A 27,545-nucleotide genomic window follows, 5' to 3' on the forward strand; every position below is an offset into this window, starting at 1 on the left:
GCCATGGCCTTGCTTGTCCGGTTTTGCTGCCCCTCTGGGCCTGGAGCTGATACACATGGGAAGCCTAGATGGATGTATCTGATGCAGGTCAGAACCTCACTGTCTGGAGGCTTCAAGTTTCAGAGCCAGTCTCGGCCCCATTGTTTGTCCCCCTCGTAGGCGGTCTAACCCGCCTGACTAGCAACATGCCTGGGAGGAAAGGTCAGGAGGGGGGGGCCGCACCCCCTGACCAGCCCCATGAAAGGTCAAGGGGTCTAAACTGCAAGATCAGCAATATGCTAGGGGAGGAAAGGTCACCCTCGGGTGAGGTCCTTGTTTTCCCCCCTCCTGCTCGTTGCTAGGCACCCGGTGCTTCCGGCCCTGGTGCCCGCCTGTACCTGGCCCAACGTCCTTGCTCTTCTCATATCTAACTGCCTCCCACACAGGCGCCAACACTGCTTCCCGATGATCCCTCTCTACAATCATCCGCAGTCAATACTTAGAAGATTAGTGATTTTCACTTTGTTACAGATTTGTCCAAATGAGAATTCTTAAATTTCCATTAGGAAAGTGTCCTTTTGTAACAGGGCCTGGCACCCAGGCGACAGGGGAGGAGAGCCAAGCTTAAACACACCGAATAGCTGGGACAACTGCTGACAAGTGGTATTTAAAGTAACTTATTGCAAAATGACCACACGGTGTGAATGGTGGAGTTCAACGTTATAAATTCTGTTAACAATGGGCTCTTTTGGTCTTACTTGCTTTCCTTTTGTTCTTGTTTTTGTGCCATGCCAGCACTCTGAGTGTAATGAAGTCCAGGCAAGCACATGCAGTGTGTTGTAGATGAGGAGCTTGTATTGCTTTTTTTATTAAACTTTTCACTTGGAGATAATGTAGACTAACACAAAAAATAAAACAGAGATCCCACGTCCCCATTACTCTGCTTCCCCCAGTGTTAACACCTTGCCAAGCTATATATAGTGCAGTATCATAATCAAGCTATTGATGTTGATAAAATCAAGGTACAGACTATTCCCATCACCACAAAGATACCACATACGCCCCTTTTATAGCCATACCCACTTCCCTCCCACACCTGGACCTCTTTCCCAAACTCCAAATTCATTTATCCAACTGCTTAAACTCAGTATCTCCACTTGGATGTCAAAACCCCAAACTTCTACATATCTAAAACTAAATCTCCCTTTCAGTGAGTTCTTCTTGCAACCTTGCCATCTCGTGTGACCATTGACGTTCTAGTGTCTCAAGCCACACTTCTTGGGAGTCACCTTTGACCCTTTCCCTTCTTTTACACACCACATTCAGTCTACCAGTAAGCTTGTTGCTTCCACCTTAAAAAGAGATCCAGCCATTTCTCAAACTTCCACTGCTATCACCACGGTCCAAGCCACTCTGATCTTATGCTTGAATTATTGCAATGATCTTCAAATTATTTTCCTGCTTTTACCCTTATGTCCCTGTTTTTAATAGAGTAAACTAAGTGACCTTTTAAAATTTATCAGGTCACATTACTCCTCTGCTCAAAACACTGAAAAGTTTTCCTATTTCACCCTAAATTACAAATGCATTTACACTTTGAGTCTGATTAATTTACAGATATACCCGCACACACAGAAATGACATACATCTGTTACTACATTATTTATAATAGCAAAATATGAGAAAAAAGCCATATCCATCATTAAGTGACTTTTAAATGAACCAGGACTCAGGGAATACTCTGCATGTTTTAAACAAACACAGATGCTTATATTTTCATTGTAGGATGTGGCAGAACCAGTTGAGCCAAGAATCTGACTGCCAACTAAAAAAAGGTGAATACATTACAAATATCATATTTTTAAAAGCATCAGAGAATCGGGGAAACGGTAAAAACTAAATGGGCTAACATTCCAAAGAGGAGAGAACTGTGCAGAAGTGAAACAATAATAGGTCACTATTTATTTCGTGAATTCTGAGTACAGGCTGAAGGTCAAGACTGAAATAAGCACCTTCAAAAAACCTATAGTTAACATTATACTTAATGGTGAAATATCAAACACATTTCACCTAAGATTAGGAAAAAGATAAGCTTATCAACTCTCACCACTTTTATTCCAAATTATATTTAGAGGTACTATTGATTGTAATAATGCAAGGAAAAAAAAACGACATATATATCACCAGGAAAAAAGGAAATAAATTTCTTTTTGCAAGACATTGTTTATGTTTAAAAACTCTAAGAAATCTACAAAATAACTATTGGAACTAATAAGTGAATTTAACAAGGTCACATGATACAAAGTTAAAATTTAAAAAAATTATATTTTTATGTGCCAGCAGGATATAGTTTGAAAACAATGTTATTTACAGTAGCCTCAAAAATATAAAATATATGAGAAACAATCACAGGCAAGACCTCATCCCCAAAAACTACATCATATTTCCGAAAGAAATTAAATAGCTAAATGGAAAAATATAGAGCATTCACAGGTTAGAAGACTTACTATTGTTAAAAAGTCTGTTCTCCCCTAATTTTTCTACAGATATAACAAACATAATCAAAATTCCAGCAGTCTTTATAATAGAAATTGACAAGCAAATTTTAAAATTTATATTAAAGTTCAAATATAAATAATCTTGAATATCAATGCAATTACAAAATATATGTAGATCATTTCCACTACCTGACTTAAAGACTTACTATAAAACTATAGCATTTAAGACAGTGTAATGTTCACGAAAGAGTGCTCATATAAACCAATGGAACAGGGTAGAAAAGCTAGAAATAGATCTACACATATACATTCAACTAATTTATGAAAACCTACCAAGGCAATGCAATGAGAAAAGTAAAGTCCTTCAAGAAATGGATACTGGAACAATTGAACATTGAGATTGGAGGAAAAAAATGAACCTCACGCCTTATTTACACCACACACACACACACACACATTAATCAAAGTGGATCACAGACAAAAATGTAAAATGCAAAATTATAAACTTTTTAGAAGAAAACAAAAAATCTTTGTGACCTTGCTTGACCTTCTCAGACAAGCTCGTAAAAAACGTTCCCTAAACATTATCAAAATCATATGCCTAAAATAGTCTATAGGAGACAAAGGGGAATTTCTGTAAAAGACATTATTTTGCATCTGTCAGACTAGGAAGAATCATCATTCCTTGTGTGGACCAGGAAATGAGGAGCTAGGCAATCCCCTACCTACACTCAAAAGAAAGTGTATATTTTCAAATCCTTTCGCAAGGGTTACACAGTAATATCGATCATTTAAATGTTCATGTTCTTTGGGCACTTCCATTTTTAGGAATTTATTCTGAGGAAACAATTGGCTAATTACAAAAAACACAACCACACAATACATAGACAAGCCCAAGAAAAAGTTCCATTAAGCATTGATTAAAATAAAGAGTTGGCAGTATTCCATATACTCTTTTTGCAAGATATGCTATATTTGAAAGATATTTTAAGGACAAAGACATCTACTACAACAACCATTACTAATCTCCGTAGTGCCCAGGGAAAATGGATTTCATCACCATGAATTAACGACACCAGTCAAAAATACAAGTTTGCAAGCAATTTTTACAACAGCCTGGTGTTAACTCCAACTTGGTTACTAATTTTAGGTGTTTTCATAAATTGAAATTACACTTGTCTTTCCAATTATTGCAAACATTTACTTAATATACATATACAGAATTTTTTGATGAAGTAATTAGCATCCGTAATCTCTACTTCGAAAAAGGCAATCAGTTGCAAGCTGCATTGTACTTCATAACTGAGGAAAATCTATTTCTTTTGAAAAACCTCGCATTAGGCACAATTGTTAGTTGAGGAATCCACAAATGACTAGAACGCTTAACTGAGGATAGCAGGTTTGTTCCCAGTCTTCTAACATTAAATTTGAGATTCAATGAAAGAAAATAAAAAAGAAAACATTACCTTCATCGGAAACCCCACCTGCTAAGATCACATACCTTGATTCTTGCTTTCTCTATAAATTCTAAAGGGGCTTTCCCAAACTCAAATGCAGCTCCAATCCAAGGAATCCAGCCCCGTATGCACGGAGGTCCACGCAAGTTCTTCCACTGAAGAAGTGACAAAAGAGCAACGCCACCTAGGATTATAATCACTGATGGGAAAATTAGTTCCATGTTTTTGTCTACCACCTTCCAGCATCAGAGAAGAAAAAATCCTGCAGCCATAGCGATTGCTTCTTCCCTCTGGAACAGGGAGAACCCACCGGACCTCGCAATATCTTTTCCTGCAACTTTTGCAGCTTTCTCCGCCTTTCGAATCGTAGCCTCCTTTCCCCGCCCCAATTTTTAGATGTCTTTTGCATCATCGCTCCCTCCCACTTCTCTTCCAGGTCTTGGCCAACAGGGACAGAAAGCTAAGGCTGAACCGAGGTCGGACCGCAGGTTCAGAAGGGCAAAGAAGAAAAAACACGCGCTGTTGCCATGGAAACCGGAGGGGCGAGGCGACCGGCTCGCTCATGGCCAATCAGAGACTGCGGCCCGAGAGACGTAAGGTCCGGGGAACTACATTTCCCAGAAGCCTCATGGCGCCGCGTTGTTGTTCTGTTATCTGTGCGCTGGACCACTCCAGCTTGGGGCTGCTAGGAAGGCTGCGGTTCGCAGGACTCGCTTGGCCCAGCCGAGCAGCGGACATGGTCTCCGCCGCGCCTTTCCTCTGCTGAAGAGGGGTCGCCCGGGCAGGGTGGCTTGCCAGCCGCGACGCGGGGCGCCGGCTACAAGGGGTGCACTGTCGTCCTCTCCTGCTCCTTAATGTCGGACCCAGATGATGAGGAGAGGCTTTTGCCGCTCGTCCAGAGATGGCCCCGAGCGAGCAAGTTCGTACTGTCCGGCTGCGCGGCCACGGTGGCCGAGCTAGGTACCCGGCAGCCCACTCCTGGGCCTCTGCAACGACTGGTGGGGGCGCACGCTTGGAGGTGGTGGGGGCGGGGGCGCGGCGGGGAGGGGCCGGCGGGCCTGGGTGCGTGCAGTCCGCGGGGGCGCCCTCCCCTAACACGCTCGTCCGGCGGGGGCGGTGGGGAGGGGCAAGGCCGGCTTGTATGGAAAAGGGACTGGGGGTCACTAGGTCTTTGCCTGCCCATTTTGTCTCCCTCAGAGTTGTGCATCTGGTCCCAAACATGTACTTTTAGAAGCTTCACGAGCTGTCGTTCGTCCTTAGGGATCATTTCCCCTTTAGTAAAGGTGACTTTTTGAAAAACACAATCCACTTTTCATCCTTCTTGAAATAATCTCTGTGATTTACATTCTTACGCAGCCTCACTACATCGTTGTCGTTTGGATCCAAATTGTGGACCCAACTTGTGGGACTTGCAGTTATTAACCTAAAACACTTATTGAACCTTTGCCAGTTGACTGCCTTGATCTTAATTCGTCTGTATTGTGTTTACCTTGCAAGATTCTGAAAAATCAATAATGCATAAATGCTAAATCCAATGCAGGGCACCCAATAATCATGACATTATTATAATTACTGCAGTGGTAGAGAATGTGCAGATATAATTAGAAAGACCTAGCCCTGACCTTCTTACAGGCTGGTGAGAAGACAAGCTGAGACAATTAATATTGTGCTTATTATAATGAAGCATTATTCAGTATCAGAAGAGCATAGTAACGAACAGGTACATCTGCGTAAGCAAGCCAGAGAAACTTAAGAGGCCACCGAGAACGGTATGATGATGTCCTTGCATGAACAGGTGGTGTTTCTTCCAAGGATTTTGTGAAGAGAGCCTACTGTTCCCTGGGAAGCCCTCACTGTGCGTTTGAAGATTACTCTTTTATTTTTTTGTCCATTTAAAACAAACAAAAGCGACAGCTCAGTTGTGTTATCATTTGTAAATGTTTGTCCTGCTCTAAAATGAGTTTACTTTGTATCTGCAGCCCAGCCAGCACAGTCTGTTGTTTTGCCCTTTGTGCTCCTCCACTCGTGCCCTTTGAACCCTCTCTTATCTTCTCTATTCCCCAAACTGATGGAGAATTGTTTTTATTCATTGTTTTTACTGAAATACAATTGATCAACTTTTTACAAAAAGTTAGAAGCACATTGCTGAATGATGAAATATATTTTCAGTTTTGTGTTTGTTTGTTTTTAACTGATGTTTCCCCCTGGTGATCAATGGCTTTCGTAAGGGAATATTTCTCCTCTTAAAAATTCATGGTGAATTGTGAGTGGGCTGGGATGAGAGCCAGGTAGAATCAACACATGAGATGGTTTTGAGTGCAAAACAATTTAGGATCAGAACCATTATGTAAGGAAGCAGCAAGAACAACAAAATTATTTTGAGAGGCATAACCTATGCTTATATAGAGGCTCCTCTAACCTAAGACTTTTCAGGTTTCATAATTCAATAAAGTGTTGCTTGAATTTTCTATATGTAAGCTACTTCTGTTTTAGGAAGACTATTAGCAAGATACAAACGTTTCCAAAGAGCAGTGATAAGATTTAATATTCTCTTCCTGTTTTCTCTTGGAAAAGGCATTGCTATGGTTTCGTATCAGGGTCACTGAAAAGACTTATGTAATGTTAATAATGTTCATGAACTTATCTGAATCTAGTTATCTCAGTTATTTGGGACATTGTGTATATAAAGTTAAAACTTGACCTTCCTAATGTGGGCTAGGTAGCATCATTCTGTTTCAAGGTAAAAGGTTTATCTCTCATTCAAAATGTAATCATTAGAAAAAAAATTTTCAAGTACACTTAGTATTTCTAAGGTGTCCAGGCATAAAACTTACCAGTGCTAGAAAAACAACTCAATATGTGCTTCAATAGAAGGGCTGTGAGCATGCCACCCTCATATATAAAATATGACATTATAAACTCCATAATTATGCATCTTCTGTATCTCAAACAACAGGCTAGTGATTTATCTGCATGTGAATATCATCAATGACTGTATAGAATTTAGCTTCATCGAACATTTAAGAACCTAGCATAAGTAGTATTCTAAAAGTCACATTAGATCTTAATCATAATTGCAGTCAAGAGAATATTAGAGAATATGGATTCCTGAAATTATTCCCATTGGAAAACAAAAATAAATTTTAGACTGATATTTCTGAATGAAAACCCCTCAGACTTGGAGGTCCTCCTGTACAGTGATTTCTAGACAGGAGTGCATAGACTCAGCTGATTTCTAACGTCCCAACAATCTACTGAGAATCCGTAGGTATGGGGCTTGGAAATCTATCATTTCTAACAATTATCCTAGCTGATTGTGGTGTATTCTAAAAGTCGAGAATCACTGCTCCTGTGGTGACTAAAGTATTAGTCCTGTGATTTTAGAATTTTTTTGTTTGTTTCTCTGAATATTTTGGGTTTCCCCCTCGTTTTTTTTTGTTTTGTTTTGTTAGCAACCTTTCCCCTCGATCTCACAAAAACTCGACTCCAAATGCAAGGAGAAGTTGCCCTTGCTCGGTTGGGAGACAGTGCAAGAGAGTCTACTCCGTATAGGGGCATGGTGCGCACAGCCCTAGGGATTGTCCAAGAGGAAGGCTTCCTAAAGCTTTGGCAAGGAGTGACGCCTGCCATTTACAGACACATAGGTATTTATCTTGATTCTGGCTGGTAAGTTTGTTATGATTTCTGCGTTTGTCTCCTCTGATTTTCTGTTTAGCTATATCCAGAAACCAGTTAGTTTTTTTCTAATGTGATAAATGAATATATAGCCTCTTAAGAAAAAAAATAACTACCAATGGTTATTAAGGAATTATTGCTCTAAATTCTTAGAAATGCATATAGGAGTATTTAGGGATGAACTGTCATGATGTCTGTAATATACTTTAAAATAATTAAGCATAAAAAAATGAAGCAAATATGACAAAAAATATTAGCAATTGATAAATGTTAATGATAGATATTTAGAGAGTTATATATAAATATTATTTTCTCTACTTTGCCATATGTTTCAAATTTTTCCTACTTTCTTTCAAGATTTAGAAAAACTGAATAATTGATGTTTGTCTCCACTTCAGAAACTTTAAACACAAAATTTTACATTTTTATGTTCTTTAAAAATTAAAATCTATTTGACCACAATGCCAGATCTCACCAGTGTGTGTCCCAGGTGTTAGAAACCAGGCTACTCTGAGAGGAGCAGCAGAGGTGGCTGTCTTATCCAGCTCTGGCAGTAGAGTACACGCAAAGCAGCTCCTTCTGCCTCAGTTCCCCAGCTGCCTAACTGGCTGTGTGGGCCGTGAGTCACTCTGAAGGGAGAAGAGGCGTAAGGACACTGCAGCCGGTCAGAACACACTCTGCTCTGCTTCTCTGGTGGCACTCACAGAGATAGGAGTTGTTGAGTTTTCAGCTTGTGGACAGGAGAACATACACTTGGCCTCAGAAGGTGGTAGGACAGCTGTGGCATTTTCCCCTTGACATTCATAATGTTTCCTCAACTATGAGGGGACCCTTGATCAGAGGACTGCCCCGTAGTAGCTACCATCTTATTATCTTTAAAGCTTCAGGTCTTCGAATGAGTTAAGTTCAAGTGTATTTGTCCAGAAGTATGCATAGAGACTGTTATTGTTTTGGTACTTTGTTTACTTTTGAATATTTTGAAATATTTCATCAAACTTTTGGAAATATCAAGAAAAACTCTCGATATGATTGTAATGATTTTTATTTTCCATTCTTTTTTATTTTCTCTTTGCTTTCCATTTTTGTTTTGAATTTCACTTCGTTTCATTTGTATTTGTTGACCACCGTATTTGGTTTTACAGTTAAGCTTTAATTTCATGTTTGACACTTGACTAAAAAAATTACAGTACTATAATAAATTACGCAGTGAAGTTATACATATTTATGGAATGAAAATGCCAACTGTGCACCAACTTCTGTACTAGGGTACATAGAGTAATGAAAACCCGCCTTGAAAAGCTCATGGTCTGGTGAAAAAGTGAGCAGAAAATCAAGCTAATCTCTAATCATTGTGATAAATGCGGTATAGATGTGTGCCTGTGGAGTCCTGTGGGAACAGAGGGGACACATAGCAGAGATAATGACAGCCTAGAACATGGAAAGGTCAGAGAGCATTTTCTGACAAAGTAGTTGTCCAAGTTGACTTTTGAAGACTAGAAGGTGTTTACAAAGCAGAGAAGGGAGAATCTGTTCAAGGAAGGTCAGACAGCATAGAGAAAGCCTGAGGCTCAAAAAGGCAGCTGCATGTGGAGAAACATCAAGAAGTCCATATGTGAAGAAGTGTAGGGTGCATGAGAAAAAGATCCAGCTAACGAGATGGACTAGGCCAGGTCAGAATGCCCTCTGATGTTATTAAACACACAAGGAGCTCACCTTTGTCTGTCGTGATCTCTTTTACACAGTGTACTCTGGAGGTCGAATGGTCACATATGAACATCTCCGTGAAGTTGTGTTTGGCAAAAGTGAAGATAAGCATTATCCCCTTTGGTAAGTTTTGTATTGAAAATAATATGCTATTGTTCCTAAGGCTGTAATGTTTTATCCATTAGATTTATACAAAATTGTGCATTTGTACCAAAATTGCTGTAAGTTACAGGCTTAAAATAGTAAATATTTACAATATAAATCTAAATAATTGAGTGCTTACTGCACATTGTATACAAGTGTATATATATGTATATAAAATTGTGCATATATATTATTTACTATTAAAAAGTTGTTATAGAGTACCTTCTTTATTCCTTTTTCTACTGAGAAATCCTGAACTTTAAAATCAGACAGAGATGGGCTCAAATTCTTGCTCTACCAACGTGTACCTTTGGCAAACTCTACTTCATCTGTTCTATCTTCAGTTTTCCTAGCTGTAGAAGTAATAGCTACCAGCAGGCTTTTGTTTTTGTAGGATTAGATGAGACGGTAAGTGTTAAGTTCCTATCAGTTACAATATTTATAACAGAAACAGAATCAAAGAGGTTATTATAAATAATATCCATAGGCTCCGGCTGGTCACTCAGTGGATAGAGCATCAGCCTGGCGTATGGACATGCCAGGTTTGATTTCTGGTCAGGGCACACAGGAGACACAACCAGCTGATTCTCTCCCCCTCTTCCTCTCCCTTCTCTCTGTCTTCCCCTCCCACAAGCAGTGGCTCCATTGGTTTGAGCATTGGCCCCGGGTGGATCCTAGTAGGGGCGCATGCAGGAATCTCTCTCACTATCTCCCCTCCCCTCATCTAAAAAAAAAATCCATAAACTAAAAATTAATAGAATAGATAAAGAACACAAAGGAAAAATAGAGAAAGGATGTCAGTGGGCATTTCATAAAAGAAGAGAAAATGTTCATTTAACATTTAAACATTTAAAAATGTTCAAACTTACAACTAATCAGGGGAATTAATTAAAACTATAATTTGGCCATTGAGCTATTATGGGAATGTAAGTCACTTTGGAGCATAAAGCCCCTGTTAATATTTTTAAATGTGTAATTCTTTGACTCAGCAACTCTTTCTCTATGATAATCATCATAGAGTATTCATACCTGTACATAGACACACACACACAGATGTTCACTGTAGCAGTGTTGATAAGAGCAATTATTTTAATTGAAATAACTAATAATTTGAAAGTAGTTAAATAAATTATATGTTTATATGGGGAGACATAGCTTTGAAAGAAAAAGGTAAATTTTATATGACATATGAAGATTTTCTTAATATCTTTTCTAGAATAAAATATTTCAAATCACAACTATAAGAAAAGGACCAGCCTGACCAGGCAGTGGCACAGTGGATAGAGCATCAGACTGAGATGTGGAGGACCCAGGTTCAAAACCCCAAGGTCGCCAGCTTAAGCTGGGGTTGCTGGCTAGATCATGGGATCAGCTGGGGTTGCTGGCTAGATCATGGGATCTTAGACATGACCCTATGGTTACTGGCTTGAGCCCAAAGATCTCTGGCTTGAGGCCCAATGTCACTGGCTTGAGCCCAAAGGTCACTCGCTTGAGGCCCGAGGTCACTGGCTTGAGCAAGGGGTCACTTGCTCTACTGTAGCCCCCGGGTCAAGGCACATACGATAAAGCAGTCAATGAACAACTAAGGTGCCACAACAAAGAATTAATTCTTCTCATCTTTCTCCCTTCCTGTGTGTCTGTTCCTGTCTGTCCCTCTCTCTGACTCTCTCTCTCTCTCTGTTTCTGTCAGAAAAAAAAAAAAAGGACAAAAAGCAGAATTTCACCTTCCAGGCACTGTTTTTGAAAAAGTATAATGCTCTAATTGCTTTGCAGAGTTAACGGTGGAATAGATGAACAGTTCTTGCATTTTCTAATTCCCTCCAGAAGGAGAAGGGATAGGTAAGAAATTCAGAGGGCATATTTCACTATGAAGTCAGCTCTCAGGTTGTATGGGCATGATGTCCTTTGACACAGTCAGAGCAATGTATTGTCAGTAGGTGTTTATTGAATGACTATGGCATGCCAGTCTTGAACCTGACACTGAGATTGTAGTAATGAAAGAGCCATATCCCCGCCATCAGTGATCTCACAAGTAATGCGAGACAAATGCCTAAACAATTAGGATTAAGTGACAATTACAGTGGAGGTAATGGTTATGAGATTTGTAAAGAGAAAAAACAATGATATCGTACTGTGCGCATCACTGTGAGAAATGCACTCTCAGAGGCTGTTGAAGGGAGTGTGGATTAATACAAGTTCTATGGAAAGCAGTTTGACAGGATCTGCCAGATGTCATGTAAGAGGGCAGATTTCTTTGTGAAAGGTATGCTGGTTAGATGAGTTATGGTGTATACATAAAATGGAATGCCATGAGACTACTTTTTAAGATGAGGCAGCTCTCTTATGAACTGATAGGGATAACCTGTAAGATATACCTTAGGGAAAAAAATCAAAGTGCAGAACTGTATACAGCCTGGCATTCTACACGTGCACATTTAAAAAGGAATATTTATACATATATTTTTATGTAGACAAAACTGTCCATTGTAACTCAGTGCTTAAGACTATGGGCTCTGCCCAGGGTCACTCGCTCAAGCCTGGGGTCACTGATCCCAGGGTTGCTGACCCGATCCTAGGGTTGCCAACCAATCCCAAGGGCACAGGTTCATTCCTGGGGGTGCCAGATTTATCCCCAGGGCACCAGTTCATTCCTGAGGGTGCCAGCCCAATCCTGAGGGTGCTGGCTCGAACCTGAGGTGGCAGATTCAAGTCCTGGTCAGGACACATAGGAGAAGCAATCACTGGGTACACAACTAAGTGGAGCATGAGTTGATGCTTCTCTCTCTCTCTCTCTCTCTCTCTCTCTCTCTCTTTCTCCCTCTCCCTTCTTCCCTCCCTCTCCTCCTCCCACTTCCTCTCTCAAGAAAAAAAAGGGGGTGGAGCCATGGTACCTGCAGTCAGCTAGACTGGCTGTAATTATATACTGTGGAGCTGTCATTTAACTGCTTTATGCCTGTTTTCTCATCTGTAAAGAGGAAATAACTGTAGTACTAATGTCATACAGTTGGTGTGAGAATTAGATATTTTTAAAAATGCTTAAAACAGTGCTTACCATACTGTGCACTCAGTGAGTGTGTAACTGTCGTCTCTAGAAAAGCCTAAGAACTCGTGATTGTGAGTGCCTCAGAGGGGAACTGGAACAGGGGACCCGTGTTTCCTGTATGCTCATTTGTACCCCTTCAAATATTGGAGTAAAGGAAAGAGAGTCCCCCTTTGTCCCCAAGACACTGTTGCAGTTATCTGGAGAGACGTTTGGGGCCCGGCTGAGACGAGAGCAGTGGGAATGGAGAGAAGGGTGCAGACACAGAGCACACTGAAGTCTCACAGGCTCGCTCTGATCTCGGCTGGCTCTGGGAGGCGAGCAGAAGGAATGGGCTAGGACACAGTTTCTTCAGAGAGTAGAAAGTTTGAAACCCTCCTCAGTTTGGTAAACTAATACTACAGCAGTTCCTAGAACCTGAGTTATCAGCCTTTGTCCCGTATACCAATTACACCTATGCTGTTTTCATTATCCTGTGGTCGGAAGTAAACTTCAGTTAAATGATCAGTTCAGATGTTTGTATCCCTGAGCAAGCTGCCCTTCCTTTGAATTACGGGCAATGTAAGGCCCCTGGAACTTCTGCTTTGAATTTCACCTCCTTGTGCTCCTATAACCTTTCCATCTGTGAACATACAAAACCATCTGCTTTCCTCTGTGATTTGTTTGGGTCCGTTCCTCACTTTGTCTTAAATCTCGGATGCAAGGGCTGTGCCAGCATGGTATTGTTCACTACAAAATTTGTGAACTTGGTGGTAACCTTGAAAAATATATCTCCTTTCCTAATTAGGAAATCGGTGATCGGAGGGATGATGGCCGGTATGATGGGCCAGTTTCTGGCCAACCCAACTGACCTAGTGAAGGTTCAGATGCAAATGGAAGGAAAAAGGAAACTCGAAGGAAAACCGTTGCGGTAAGTTCTCCAATTCCCTGACACCTGTCTGTCCCCCTTCACTGCCATCATCTTTGGAACATTTATCTATGAGGTGTAGGCATTTTTGTAACCTCAGCATTCACTAGAGACGTTAATTCCGACTCTTTTAATTGGGAAGTTGTATCCTAAGAGGAGAGCTGAGTGGCTCTCTCTTTCCATGACAAGGTGTACGTGTTCTCTGCCAGACAGATGATACCTGTGCTGCTTTCCCAGCCAAGGAGGCGGCTATCAAGGGTTTGATCATTAGATTTGCCCTTGTGTGAATCCCCGTCTTGCCCTCATGGCGTGGTGTGTGGAAGTCACTAAACGTTTCCAGTCGCTGTTTCTTTGTCTTTACCAGGGGCCATCTCACAAGGTTTGCCTGACAGTTAGACTGCCTGGCCCATGGGTGTCAACAGCTTGAGTTCCTTCCTTTTCTCCCTGAAGGAGGGGAGCAGCAAAGCTGACCTTCCCACAACTCGGCAGATGGAAGCAGCAAGCCGTCCCGCTTCCCTGCCTCATCCTACTCCTCTTCCTTTCACCAAGTTTAAGGAAGTTTTAACATCCTACTCCTCTTCCTTTCACCAAGTTTAAGGAAGTTTTAAAATCATGCCTGTGTATTATCAGATCTTCCCATCGTATGATAATCTATGTTATCGAAGTCTGTCTTTCTGCCAATGGCTTCATGTTCAACAATTTATAAAAATATTACTTACTAGTTTCCCCCGGAAAGGGGGCAGACTCTTGCAGATAAAGATCCCTCCCGGGAGAGGGGAACAGTGTGGAATGCCGGAGCTGAGCGTGAGAGGCTCTGATCCTCAGGACCGCAGAGCCGAGGGGGGGTGGGGTCAGCGCTGGCCACGCCCTCTGCTCGGCTGCTCCCCAGCTGAGGGCGGAAGGGGAGGCGGGGCTGAGGCACGCGGCCTCCCCTTTGACCTTCCAGGCTCGGCACCATATTTCATCTATGTAGACAAAAATAAGCAAAATAAGAATGAAATTTTGATGAAGCCAAAAGTATTTCATTTTAAAACCTCTTGTGAGGAGGTTGTCCTTCCTACTTTTTGGCCTAAAAATATCATTTATGAGATTATGTGAAGATCAGTGTTTTTTTTTTAATGTTTGGTATTTGGTGAAATTACAAAATTTGTAGGTCTCCCACAAAGTAATAAATGAATCCGGAGGTATGATAACTACTCTGCCCTCCTATAATATGTACACTGATTATATAAAATATCAATAAAGGAATTTTAATCTGTTTGAAATCTGAGAAGAGAATGACAGTTCATAAAGATTTCAATTAAAAATGTTTCATTAGCCCTGGTAAGATAGCTTGGTTGGTTAGGACTTCGTCCCAAAGCTCAGAGGCTGCCAGCTGATCCTTGGTCAGGGCACATACAGGAGCAGATTGATGTTCTCCCCACTCTCTTACTCTCTCCCGCTCCCTCCCCTCCCCCACCTAAAATCAATAAACAAACATGCTTTTCATTGTTGGCCTTTTTCTAAAGGATTATTGTTTATTTGGAAATTAGCCTTATGTGGATTGCTTTAATTTCTAACAATTCTGGATAATTAAGATGTTATTTTACTCCACATCATAAAAGCTATAGGCAAAGCTTCCAACTGCATTCTGTACAAAGGAATGCACACAGCTTTTACATTTCGTTTTTCCTTTAGATTTCGTGGTGTGCATCACGCATTTGCAAAAATCTTAGCTGAAGGAGGAATACGTGGGCTTTGGGCAGGCTGGGTACCCAATATACAAAGAGCAGCGCTGGTGAACATGGGAGGTAATGGAAACTTTATTGAATCCTAAGAAGCCTAATCGCCTAATCAGGGGTCGGGAACCTTTTTGGCTGAGAGAGCCATGAACGCCACATATTTTAAAATGTAATTTCATGAGAGCCATACAACGACCCGTATACCTTACGCATTATCCAATAAAAATTTGGTGTTGTCCCAGAGGACATCTGTGATTGGCTCCAGCCACCAGCAACCATGAACATGAGCGGTAGGAAATGAATGGATTGTAATACATGAGAAAGTTTTATATTTTTAACGTTATTATTTTTTTTCATTAAAGATTTGTCTGCGAGCCAGGTGCACCCATCAAAAGAGTCACATCTAGCTCGTGAGCCATAGGTTTCTGACCCGTGGCCTAAATCATCATAAGGACTTACATCAAAGAAAATGAAAAATATTATTTTTAATAATATGCATTGTCAATAGTCTCCTTCTGTGTTGTAATATCATAATTGAATATTTTCCCTAGAGCATTTTCACTTTTTTGTGTGGTGATGTGTGGAAAGGATTTCCAAAGATAAGCAAATTGTGACAATAGGATGTAAGACCAAATTATTTCTAAGGTCTCCTGTGCCTCACACCTTCCTCAAAGACTCAGAAGATATTCAGTGTTGAATGAATAAATGTTAGAGTCGTCTTTTTCTTTCTGTTGCCAGATTTAACCACTTACGATACAGTGAAACACTACTTGGTACTGAATACACCACTTGAGGACAATATCACGACTCACGGTTTATCTAGGTAAGTGACAGTGTTAGTTTTAGACTCCTTCTCTAGATCACCTTTCCTCCCATACTTGGCATACGCTCGAACTTTTTGTCTTGTTCAATCGGCAATCTAGGAATATCACACTTAGAGAAAGGTGATAGAACATTTATAAGGAGCAGTTTTCTTAAAGGTTGTTGCAGGAGTTAAAATGGGGAAGACAGAGACAGAGTTGTGGAGCATTTCAGATTGAACTGCCCCAGATATTTGCACCTTGATGGGGCCTCCCAGGGTCAGATTCTGATGACTGACTCTTCAGTTCAACCGAGCAGGCATGTCTGAGCATCTTCTATGTTCCAGGCACTGTTCAAGGCCCTGTGGTCGGTACAGACAGTAAACCTGACTCCTTCCCAGGAAGTTGACTGAGGCAGAAAACAAGACAAGTATAAAAATGCTGTACAGTAAATGTTAAAAAAAAAAGTGACTAGTTACTGCAGAGAACAGAGAAAAGAAATGACCATTTGGAAGGGGCTGCAAAGGAGATAGAAGTAGATATGTGTTAGAAAAGCATTCCGAGATGGAGCAGCACATCCCTTCATTTCTTTGCAACACAAGTTCAAGTATCCATCAGAGTGAGTTATTTTATAGATGTCTAATGTCCTTAACATTATAGTGATTTTATTTAGCTCCTGATCTTGTTTTCAAATTCTAGAACCCTTTGTGCTATTTAGACAACCCCAAAAGTATATTAGTAGTGTCAAAGCAATGATACTGAGAGCTAGGAGTACATATAGATGTGATTCCTCATTCATGTTCACCTTAACTAGATATTCCTAGGGTGGCGTTTCTCAATTCTTCCTCTTTGAAAATAAGTGTTACCTTTAGTGTTCCTAGGGCAGTCTTTTTATAGATCTTTGCTCACTGCTCTTGCCCATTCCAAACTCCCCCCCAGGTGTGTCCACAGTTTGCCCTATACCTTCACTACCGATAGTCCAGCCTCCTCTTTCACGGAGAGCTGAGGATTTTAGGTCTCCTCCACTTGTACCTCCATTCCTATAGTACTGTAGCTGCAGCCCCCCCCCCCCCCCCGGTCTTCTTTCCTCTGCAAGCTTCGTGCCTGTTCCCTCTGCCTGTGAGACTTTCTTTACCAGTTTCCACTTGGTCCAGTCATCGCGAGACTTCTCTTCCAGATGCTTATTTTGTTATTCCAGTGTTATGTTATGGACGATGGGAGCGGGTTATTCAGGTCTGTCTGAAAGTCCCACGGTTTTATCATCTTTCTTTTACATTGTCTTTCTACCAAAGGGTTTTTGAAATCCCATACTTCTAACCTTAGATTCATGGATCTCCCAGCAGGCATCAATCTGCTTAACAAACACTACTCCACCTCACAGATAGGTCTTTTAGGAAAGACTTAAGGCAGGGGTCCCCAAACTTTTTACACAGGGGGCCAGTTCAATATCCCTCAGACCATTGGAGGGCCAGACTACAAAAAAAAACTATGAACAAATCCCTATGCACACTGCACATATTTTATTTTCAAGTAAAAAAACAAAACGGGAACAAATACAATATTTAAAATAAAGAACAAGTAAATTTAAATCAACAAACTGACCAGTATTTCAATGGGAACTATGTTCCTCTCACTGACCACCAATGAAAGAGGTGCCCCTTCCAGAAGTGCGGCGGGAGCCGGATAAATGGCCTCAGGGGGCCGCATGCGGCCCGCGGGCTGTAGTTTGGGGACCCCTGCTGTACAGGGTCAGCTACTCATGTACACACTCTTGATTTACTGTGCAGTGCTGTAGGTTGACCACACTCATTTTGTCTCTTTTGAGTAACTGACAAGAAACCTTTTACAAGAAGGCGTGATTAACCTTGTTGGGTAAAGAGAGAGGGGTGAGCAGAAACTCCTCAGAGCTCCTGCCTGAGCACAGACTGAAGGAAAAGCCGGGTGCAGGGCATTCCAAATGAAAGAACTGAAGGCACGGCGGTATTGAATAGTGTGCACAGAGAGCCACCTTTAGTTACATTGTTAGCACATAATGGTCAAAGGGAAACTACCTAGAATACAACCGGACTCCCTACACAGCCTTCATGGGCGGAGCTCGGCCTGCTCCTTTAGTCTTCTGCCTGCCCGGACTCCCTCCTTCGAGGATGCTGAAGCCACATGGGGAGCTTTCTGTCTCTTAAACACACCAGGTGTTCCGGACTCGGGGTCTTCACTGTGGCCTCCTTCCGCTGCAACACTGCGCCTCCAGGGCTGTGCCGCAGCCCTGCCTTCTCTGCTGTCACCATCACCATCACCTTACCCCGTTTTATTTTTCCACAGCACTTACCAGCGCCTGAAATTATCCATTTCTCCTCCACCTCTCCCCAAGTAGAGTGTAAGTGCCCACGGGCAGGATTTTATCTGTCTTGTTCACGGTCTATAAAACAGCCTACCCCCAGCCCAGGAGGAGTTCAGTGTGCAGTTGAATAACATTCTTTTTTTTTTTCCTACCTTTTTAATGAATTTAGCATTGATTTTAACCCTTTGAGTAGTACTAACATTCATGTACGTCCTCGCGCCTCCTGACCAGCCAGAGTACAATCAATTTATCTTAAAAATGTGTAAGGCAACATTAAAAAAAGGCAAATGTATGTTCTTCTTGTTTTCATAAATTGGGTTATCAAACAAACATGATTTTTAAGTTAATAAAACTGTAACTAACTAATTTCATCTTCTGGAAAAAAAACAACTCACTCCTGGGGGTCAGTGAGCATGAAAAAAACTCACTACTCAAAGGGGTTAAGATAAAATAGCATTATTATGAAGAATATTACAGTGATTTATTCAATATTCTCCTTTCTAAATATTTTCTTAAAATTCAGAAACTGCTACATGTTATTATTCAATGTCATTTATTTGTAGTTTATGTTCTGGACTGGTGGCTTCTATTCTGGGAACACCAGCTGATGTCATCAAAAGCCGAATAATGAATCAACCACGAGATAAGCAAGGAAGGTAGATAGAAAGTCTTCAGTGTCCATGTGTCTGAGTGTCTGTAATAACATTGTTCTTTAAAGATGTTTCCCTTACTTATTCTTGATAGAAACGTATTTGTGTATGTGTGTGTGTTCAACCAGGAAATTGTTTTTATGCAATTACTTGCCCTTTGATGAAAAAGTACTGTGCCTTTGGGGAAATAAGCTAATTTAACAGTCATATTATTTAGACACAAGATATTTATTGTGACTTTATTGTTTTTAAGGAGGTTTTGAAAACATACTCTGCTGAGAATTTACAGAGTACTTTCTTCAGAAGCTTATGACTTACAGGTAACATGGAGAATTTGATATGACATAAAATAGTATGTTCTCTCTGGAAGAGATCAGGTAGAGTGAATTCCAAGCATAAGACCAAGGGTGGGATGAATAAGAAGAGTCACCCTTGACAGTACCTTTAGACTCAAAGAGGTGGTCTGTATACAGCAGGTCCTCAAGTAATGGCATTTCATTCAACATGTTTCCTTATCACATCAATGAGATGCCGTAGGAATTTGACTCTTGTTTCTATCAATTAGCCTATGGTAAAATTGGTTTTGTTATGCATCATTTTACTTGAAGTCGCAAAACCTATCGTCAGCATTAAGTGAGGACTTACTATATACAGAACCACAAATATTATTTGTTCCTAACTAGCAGAAAATATTTAACTTATAGTCGGTTTCCGTAGACTGTTTTTTAATTTATATTTTATTTATATGTATATCTGTACACAAGAAATTTAACAAAATTGCCTTGTTTCCTTTTTAGGGGACTTTTATATAAATCATCAACTGACTGCTTGATTCAGGCTGTTCAAGGCGAAGGGTTCATGAGTCTATATAAAGGCTTTCTACCCTCTTGGCTGCGAATGGTAAAGAAAGGTTTTTCCTTCCTTTGGTTTGGTTTCCTTTGTTCTTTAATTACTTTTAACCTGTAATTACTTTTTAATTACTTTTCATTTTCCCTTTTCTCTTCTGGTTTTTGGCACGGCCCGACCCTCAAACACAATTCTTTCTTTTACATATATACCCTTTTGTTTTCTTTTAGCTCTCCTCCGAGTTTGCAAATAATTCAGTTACATTCAGAAATTAATGGGCTGATACTCTGTTGTTATAAAGTCAGCAGACAGATTGTTCTGTAACGTCGAGGCTCTAGTAGTCTGTGTAGCTGGAATTCTGTATTTCTGGACAGGCATACTGATTTAACACCAGAGGGCATTCTAGTGTTAAATCATTTTTATTTGTCTTAGATGTTATTTTTTTACCGAAGTAAACCAATATGTAGAATTAGGTAGACTTATTTATGAAACATAAAAATAGAGTGAAAACAGAGTATTCTGATATTTTTTAAGTTAAAAAATCTTTGAAAGAGTGGATGAGTTGTGGGTTTAGAAATTCAAACAATCTATACTTTACACAATATTAATAATATTGAGTGCCTACTCCATGCCAAGCCCTGTACTCCATGCCGGGCTTTGGGATGAACAGAAGAGTCTCAGCCCCTGGCCTGGTGCTGGTGTAGGTGATGACAAGCACTGAATGAGGAACTGGAAGTGATGGGCGATAGGGAAAGTGTGGGTGCTGTGGAAATAGAGAACAAGTAAGTACAGCCTCGGCTGAAAGATTAAGAAAACCTCACTGGGGAGTGGACTTTTGAATTGAAAGTTGAGGAATGAATAGTACTTAGCCTAGTAAAGAGGGCAGAAGGGAGCATTCTAAGTAGTGGAAATAGTTGGAGTAGACAGAGAACATGATGAGTTCAAGGAACGGAAGGAAAACCAGCCGGCTAAGGCCAGAGACATGGAGGAGAGCAGCACCAGGTGAGGCTGGAGAGAAGCCGGGACCACCTTGGGAAGGGCCCTGGGATCCGTAACAGTGAGGCGCACGAGCTGCCTAACTTGTGCGTTTTTAGAAAGGTCATTCTAGCTGCCATGTGGTTTTGGAAAAGTTCAGGAGTATTGACAGATGAAAAATGACAATAGCTTGAACTAGAGTGTAAGAGTAGAGACAAAAGAAGATAGATTTTAAAAAGATGTAGGAGATGGAGACGTGACTGGATGGGATGGAGAAATGGTTGGCGAAGACAAAAGTCAAGCTTCACTCCCAGGTTTCTGCCCCAAGTAACAGATATGTAATTTCTTCAGATGGGATCATTTGCAGGGAAGAGGGTTTTGTGGTAGAATAACAAGGTTAGTTTTAGGTAAGTCTTGGATGCTTATAGGACATCTGAGAGAAGAGAGCTGGATGATTACCTCACTCATGGGTCTGGATCCTAGAGAGAATACGGGGATGGAGATGTAGATTCGAGCAGCATCCACACACAGGTGGTCATTGAAGCACTGGGAAGAGATGGTGTCACCAAGGGATAGTAGGTGTCTATCCACTAACAGGAAATTAATTGACAAAGCCATTGGTAATATCTGATATAAATGTATACCCAAGTTGTAAAGCATTCTTTTGACATTCTGGATTATACTGTGAAATTATCTTAATTCTGTGGGTATTTCTTATGGAAAGGAAGATTTTGCTTTGGCCTGCATGAACCAGTCACTATTAAAAATGCTGGTAACACTAAGGAATAAGGTATTTACTTTTTGTACTAGAGGAGCTTACAAAATGTGATGGAAAAGATATTAAATATTTATAATTATAGAAATAATAAAGCCAGTATTACCAAATCACTTGCTATATGGCCAACACTGTGCTAATCATTTTTATGACTTAACTCATGGAATTCTCCCAACAATCCATTTAGTAGGTTACTACCATATCTCTCTTTTATAAAGAGTCTAGATAACTTGGCCAGGGTAAGTAGTTAACTAGTGGAGTCAGGGCCTCCAACCCAGTCTGTCTGGCTCCAGAGGACACAGTCTTGCTTTGGCAGTGGTATGAACAAAACATTGTGGGAATAGGAATAATGAAGTAAAAAATGTCTTGAACTGTTTAGGAAGGCATAAGAGTCTTTAAGAGATAATAGTTGATCTGACTGAGCTTTGAAGGATTAGTAGGCATTTGTCAAGAAAAGCATGAGGGGGCAACTTATAAGCATGGGCATCAAGCCGTGTGTGGACCTGATGTGTGGAGAAGCGCAGACGATTGGTTCAGTGTGGCTGGAGAGCAGGTCCTCGCAGGGGGGTGGGAGGAGAGTACTGGAGTACTAGAGGAGAGCGTAAGGACTCGGCCTAGAAGGCCAGTTTTGTCATTTGGGGGTAACCCTATAGTTAGCAAGCAGCTGCTTAAATATGGGAGCAATGTGCTAAGATGTGTTTGGGGGCAAGATTACTTTGGCAGCAATGTATAAGATACATTGAAAGTTAGATACAAGAAAGGAAGTTTTGACAGTGATGTAGCCAGCAAGTGATTGTAGAAGTGGAGAGAAGACAGATTCTAGGGACCTTTATGGTTAACTCCAGGGAATTAGTAACTGATTATAGGTAGAAGATGAGAAGGAGAGGAAATGGGACTTTTAGGTTTCAAGCATGGGAGACAGTGAGGATGGGTGAGACAATTGGTGAGAAATGAAATCAGGGTCAGGGGAGTGAGGGGCAGGGAGAACATCAAGGACAAAGAAACACTTAGACCATGCAGACAACAACAGCAAAACGAGTACAGCCTCTGAGCTAAGCTCTTTTCACAGGTTAACTCTTTTTTGAAGTCTTACAGGAATCTAGTAAAACAGGTATATTCTCATTTTTCAGATGAGACACTTATGGCTCAAAGCATAAAAAACTTGCTTAAGTTCATATAGCTACTGTGTGGCAGAGCTAGGAGTTGACTATAAGTCTGTTCAACTCTCAACCCGTACTCCTAAATAATTCAGTAGACTGAGTGTCTCAGGATTCTACAGCTAGTTATAGAAGTTTTAAAAGAAAAGAGAAATTGTGCAGTGGTAGATGTTACGAGAGAAAGGCTGTCTAACTGCCAGAGCTCACCAGGTGACACTGCCTTGTTGGTTTGCCGCAGTGTATGACCCTGACCGTAGAAACCAGACCCGTGAGCACTTGCAAGAGAACTGGCCTTGCACCTGCAGTCACTTCAGCTGAGCTCATTGACACTGACCAGTGAACTGCAGTGTTACCTCAAACTCATTGAGAAACACACTTGGCAAGCGAGTCAGATACTGAAGTCCTCGGGGCAAAGGGCTTCCTCCTGAAGTCAGGCTACAGGGGGAGCCAGGTTGTGATCAGAAAATTGCTTGCCGAACACAGAATATACAGTAACAAGGAAGAGCTTATTTGTGAACTTAAGACTATCAACCCAAGAACCCTTATATGTTGAGTTCCTCAGTAACAGGCATGGAAAAGACTTTGCTATTTTCCCAACGGTTATGACAGTAGGTAGGCCAGAGAAGATAACAGGGACCCATATATACTCAGATTATTTCCAGTGGTACAGCTGTGCCAATAGATATGCACTCCCCACACACACTTCTGCATAGCAGCTCAGTATATTCCATTTATGTACTACCCAGGTTTGTTTTTTATTTGTTTTGGCTATGTGGTCTCCTTATTTAACTTCTACTCAAAACCTAGCTAAACTCAGTTCCAATCCCTTCTTCTAGGTAGAGGCAGTATGACCCCACCTTGCTCAATCCCAGAATAATATACATTTCATTGCATTTGGTTTGGTTGCCGCAGTGTATGCGGTTATGTCACTAACATGAGGAAGAAGTCTAATTACCAGCCTTCTCACTAGGAATAATTGCATAGTCCATTCTTAACTGAGACCTCTGCTCGATGATTCGAATACAGTTACAGTCTTGGTTCCTTTGTTGTTGTCAAAAAAATCTTTCATCATCATGGCTTCACATTCTTTATTTTGTCTACATCTTCATACATTTACTGATGTACATGTCGTCTCCTAAATCCGCTATTTAGTAGTTCTGTCTACCAATATAACATGCTAAACATTTCCAAACACATTAACATATATATTGCTTTACAAACTCTCCAACCAAATATACTATTTCATATTCTAATTGCTTAAGCTTATTTCTCTAGTTTGGTAGCGTTTTTCTCCAATCAACATTACCCATCACCTATCAACTAAACCAGACAGGAAGTGGACCCAAGATACCCTTTCTCTAATGGTTACTTCCAGGGTTTACTCTGGGATTTCCCATGTCTTTAGCATTTATATCTATTGTCAAATAACCCTCATCCCCTTACATATAATTCCTTTTGACATAGTTATAACTTCAAGTCAGGTCTTTCTGAGCTGGAAGCATCTCTCTATTTGATGTGAATGGTTATATGCATTTTGTGATACATTAGGTGTTAGTTCTATGACCTCGCTCTCAGGGGGTATTTTTCCATCTTCATTTTGAAGTCCTTAAGTGCCTCCTTGTCATGTTCCCCATACAAATGACATGTAGAGGAGCTTCACCTGGAATTCAGGCGTGCTGGGACTGAGCCTTTTAGGAAGTATTGTTAGTAGAAAGAACTGTGGAATGGAGGCCAGGGGCCTGTGGTCTGGATCCACAACATGCTCTTAGGCATGTGATCCCTAAGCCTCAGTGTCCTCATCTGTAAGAAAAGGGGTATCAGTTGTAAATTGTTCACAGAAAATATATGACATGAAAATGCTTTGTAAGTTATAAAGTGCTTTACAAAGGCGAAATACCAAAATATTTGTTTTCGGCCTAAGTGGATTCAGAATGACTTTGTTATTCAAAGATGTGTATGCACATATGTAGAGTATTCGTAATTGCTTTCAAATACGCACTAACTCTTTTGGTTAATCTTTCAGACCCCTTGGTCACTGGTGTTCTGGCTTACTTATGAAAAAATCAGAGAGATGAGTGGAGTCTGTCCATTTTAAGCTCTTAAAGATGCAGCCCTTAAAGATACAGTGTTTATTATCATTGAGATACGGGCATCTGCAACACACACCCCTATTATTTCTACCTCTTTAGGAAGACACCTTGTTCTTCAGAGACTGATTTATAGGGGGCAGCACTTGACTCTTATCTGGAAACCTGAGTTCTCTTTGATCCTCTTTTTGTTCAAAAACAATCTGGTTGGATCACACATGGCCACCCAATCAGACCCAGCAGAGCACTTTCTGAAGAAGAATGCACTCCTGACTGCTTCCTGTGGGAGATCTGACCTTGGTGATGTTATTCTGTGCCGAAGAGCCCGCCTAGAGAAGTGCCCAAGTGGAGACAGCGTCTCAGATCTGAAGTAGCCCACAGGAATGTGGGGGGATGCATATGAACACAGTGATTAAGAACTATAGCCTGTCTGTCAGTGTTTCCAATTGAAGTTTGATAATTCACTTTACTGTTATTGAAATAAAGACACATACTGTTAATTAAAGGTGAACGAAAATTCATGAATAAACACTTTGAATTTCCCTAGTGTTGAAGGAAGTTAATGTACCTTTTCTTGCCAGGAAGATGGAAAAATCAAGTTGGTCCAATGTCTGGATCTGAAAGGAGGAAGCTGCTTTCTGTCAGTGCCCGTTGTTAGTCAAAGCTGCACTCACTGGTCAGCACCACCCACACAAGAAGGACTTCCTGACAGCCACTGACTGAATCTTGATAAAAACAAAGTATTTACTTTATTCCATATCCCATTACAACTTGGATTTGTTGCTAGTCCCCAAGAAATTTAAATATATACATACTGCTCACAAAAATTAGCGGATATTTTATCCCTTTGTATTCATTTTGAAATATCCCCTAATTTTTGTGAGTAGTGTATTAAAAATTCAATTTATTTAATTAAAGCACAAGTGGATTTTTTTTTTATGGAATGACAGGGAAAGAAACAAGGGAACGGAGGAGTTGGGGAGAAGAACAATTGAGAAGCAGTTTCTAAAGTATTTTGGTTTTTGTTTTTAATTTTATTTATTCATTTTAGAGAGGAGAGAGAAAGGGAGAGAGAGAGACAGAGAGGGAGAGAGAGGAGAGAGAGAGAGAGAAGGTGAGGAGGAGCTGGAAGCATCAACTCCCATATGTGCCTTGACCAGGCAAGCCCAGGGTTTCGAACCGGCAACCTCAGCATTTCCAGGTCGACGCTTTATCCACTGCGCCACCACAGGTCAGGCACAAGTGGATATTTTTATAACGTAACTTTAACGCTATCATAAGGCCAGTAGAGGCATTTTTAAAGCAATGCTGTGATTAAGTCAGCCAATTCTGACATGAATCCTTTCTTGTATCCTCTTCCCTGACACTAAGGACCCTAGAAATAGAGAACTCAGAAATCATATAGAAGCTGTCTCTGGCCTGAAACTTCCTCAGTCTGACAAAGTTTTCTGCCAAAAAGTCATAAGTATAAACTGCCTACGATACAGTTATGTATCCCTCCAACCCCTGAATTACATCCACTTTTTAATGTTAGAAAAATGAGAAAGTTATTCAGATTCACTCATATGCTGCTTGCTTCCCCAAATCAGCGCGCATTTCTGGGTGGGTGGCCACAGTTATGGGTAGAGGCCGCAATTCACAAAGTAGGAAAACGCAGAAACGCTTAGACCCAAGAAAGACCTCGAGGCTGACCAAACAGATGTCACGGACATGGATGCTGTTGAACAAAAGTTTACGAGTGCTCTCTGGTTGCACTAATGCGTAATCACTGCCATTTATGAGGTGAATGTGCTTTAAGATATATTCTAATGTGGTGTACTAATTTGCAGTGTCTTGTTTTTCTGTACTGATTGCATGAAATCTTTAGGGGGGGTCTAATTTACCATTGCATTTGTCAATCTGTATGAATTGAGTTGTTAAATACGTTAAAAATAATAATATATAAATTCCCAACTGTTCTGCATTAGAACCACTTGGGGAACTTTGGTTTTTTAATGTTTTATGATATTTAAAATTAAGTAAAAACTGGATCTAAAGAATTATATGCAAACTGGACCATAGAAAATTCATTTAGCTTTATTCTTGAGGGACAAAGGGTGAAAACGTTAAGTACTGAGACTCTGGATTCAAAATGAATAACTGGAATTTTTTAACCTGAAATGACTCATGGGACCACCTGGTTTAACTCTTTCCTTTTACATGTTCGGAAACTTAGCCCGAGGACAAGAGTTATTTGTGCTTCTCTAAGTTACTTAGTCGCAGGGCCAGGATTAAAATACAGATTTCCTAATTACAACTAACAATTACTGTACTGATTTTTCTTTGTGGTATTTTTTATACATTTTAAATTAATTTGAATTGCCTTTAGCATAAATTTTAGAATGGAGTCACCATGCTTTAGCTTGAACATTCAGACCCTCAGTACTCCTGACTAAATCCTGTAGATTCAACACACATCTCACCACATTCATACTTTTCCAGTGAAACCATAGTCATTCATATATTTTGGAGCTTTGCATTACTTTTACCAATGTGAAATCATCTTGCTGCTCTACAAAATAATCAACAATAAATAAAAAGGAATAAAAATGTCAGTAATTTTGTGTCCATACTGAAAGATGAATCATTTCTATCTCACTTTCTTATTATATTGCTACTATATGTGGTATTTAGCCTCAGTTCAGTATTGATAACATAACATTTAAGTTTCTTTTGCTTAGTCTTCACATTTTTTTCTCTCTCCAAATGATTTTTTCTTATTGAAAAATATTTTAATTATTCGGTTCTTTATA

General features: G+C 40.4%; 2 protein-coding genes across 14 annotated transcripts in view; one reads left to right on the forward strand and one right to left on the reverse strand.

Annotated features, from left to right (window-relative positions):
* Positions 1 to 4,303, reverse strand: part of CYP39A1 (cytochrome P450 family 39 subfamily A member 1) — a 77,471-nt gene extending 73,168 nt beyond the window's left edge. For both annotated transcript variants that reach the window (XM_066251900.1, XM_066251893.1), the window contains exon 1: positions 3,979 to 4,303. In XM_066251900.1, the coding sequence (XP_066107997.1) occupies positions 3,979 to 4,155 (177 nt within the window). In that variant the 5' untranslated portion in view covers positions 4,156 to 4,303. The remainder of the gene's footprint in view (positions 1 to 3,978) is intronic.
* A 186-nt stretch (positions 4,304 to 4,489) lies between these two features.
* SLC25A27 (solute carrier family 25 member 27) lies at positions 4,490 to 26,792 on the forward strand. 12 transcript variants are annotated; one of them, XR_010728136.1, is made up of 10 exons: positions 4,490 to 4,932; positions 5,730 to 5,789; positions 7,387 to 7,578; positions 9,352 to 9,436; positions 13,285 to 13,407; positions 15,082 to 15,194; positions 15,864 to 15,948; positions 18,827 to 18,919; positions 19,167 to 19,233; positions 19,711 to 19,813. XR_010728136.1 is itself a non-coding variant. In XM_066251948.1 (10 exons), exons 1-10 carry the CDS (start codon positions 4,836 to 4,838, stop codon positions 25,006 to 25,008), a joined length of 972 nt encoding a protein of 323 aa, XP_066108045.1. In that variant the 5' UTR covers positions 4,490 to 4,835; the 3' UTR covers positions 25,009 to 25,140. The 12 variants fall into 12 exon arrangements, 10 of the variants coding, with proteins under 10 accessions (XP_066108045.1, XP_066108013.1, XP_066108024.1 ...); XR_010728137.1 differs by having other exon boundaries at positions 19,170 to 19,233; XM_066251948.1 differs by lacking the exon at positions 19,167 to 19,233 and adding an exon at positions 24,988 to 25,140.
* The last annotated feature ends 753 nt before the right edge of the window (positions 26,793 to 27,545 follow it).

Source organism: Saccopteryx bilineata, chromosome 1, assembly GCF_036850765.1.
Source record: "Saccopteryx bilineata isolate mSacBil1 chromosome 1, mSacBil1_pri_phased_curated, whole genome shotgun sequence".
In the NCBI taxonomy this organism is placed as follows: Eukaryota; Metazoa; Chordata; class Mammalia; order Chiroptera; family Emballonuridae; genus Saccopteryx; species Saccopteryx bilineata.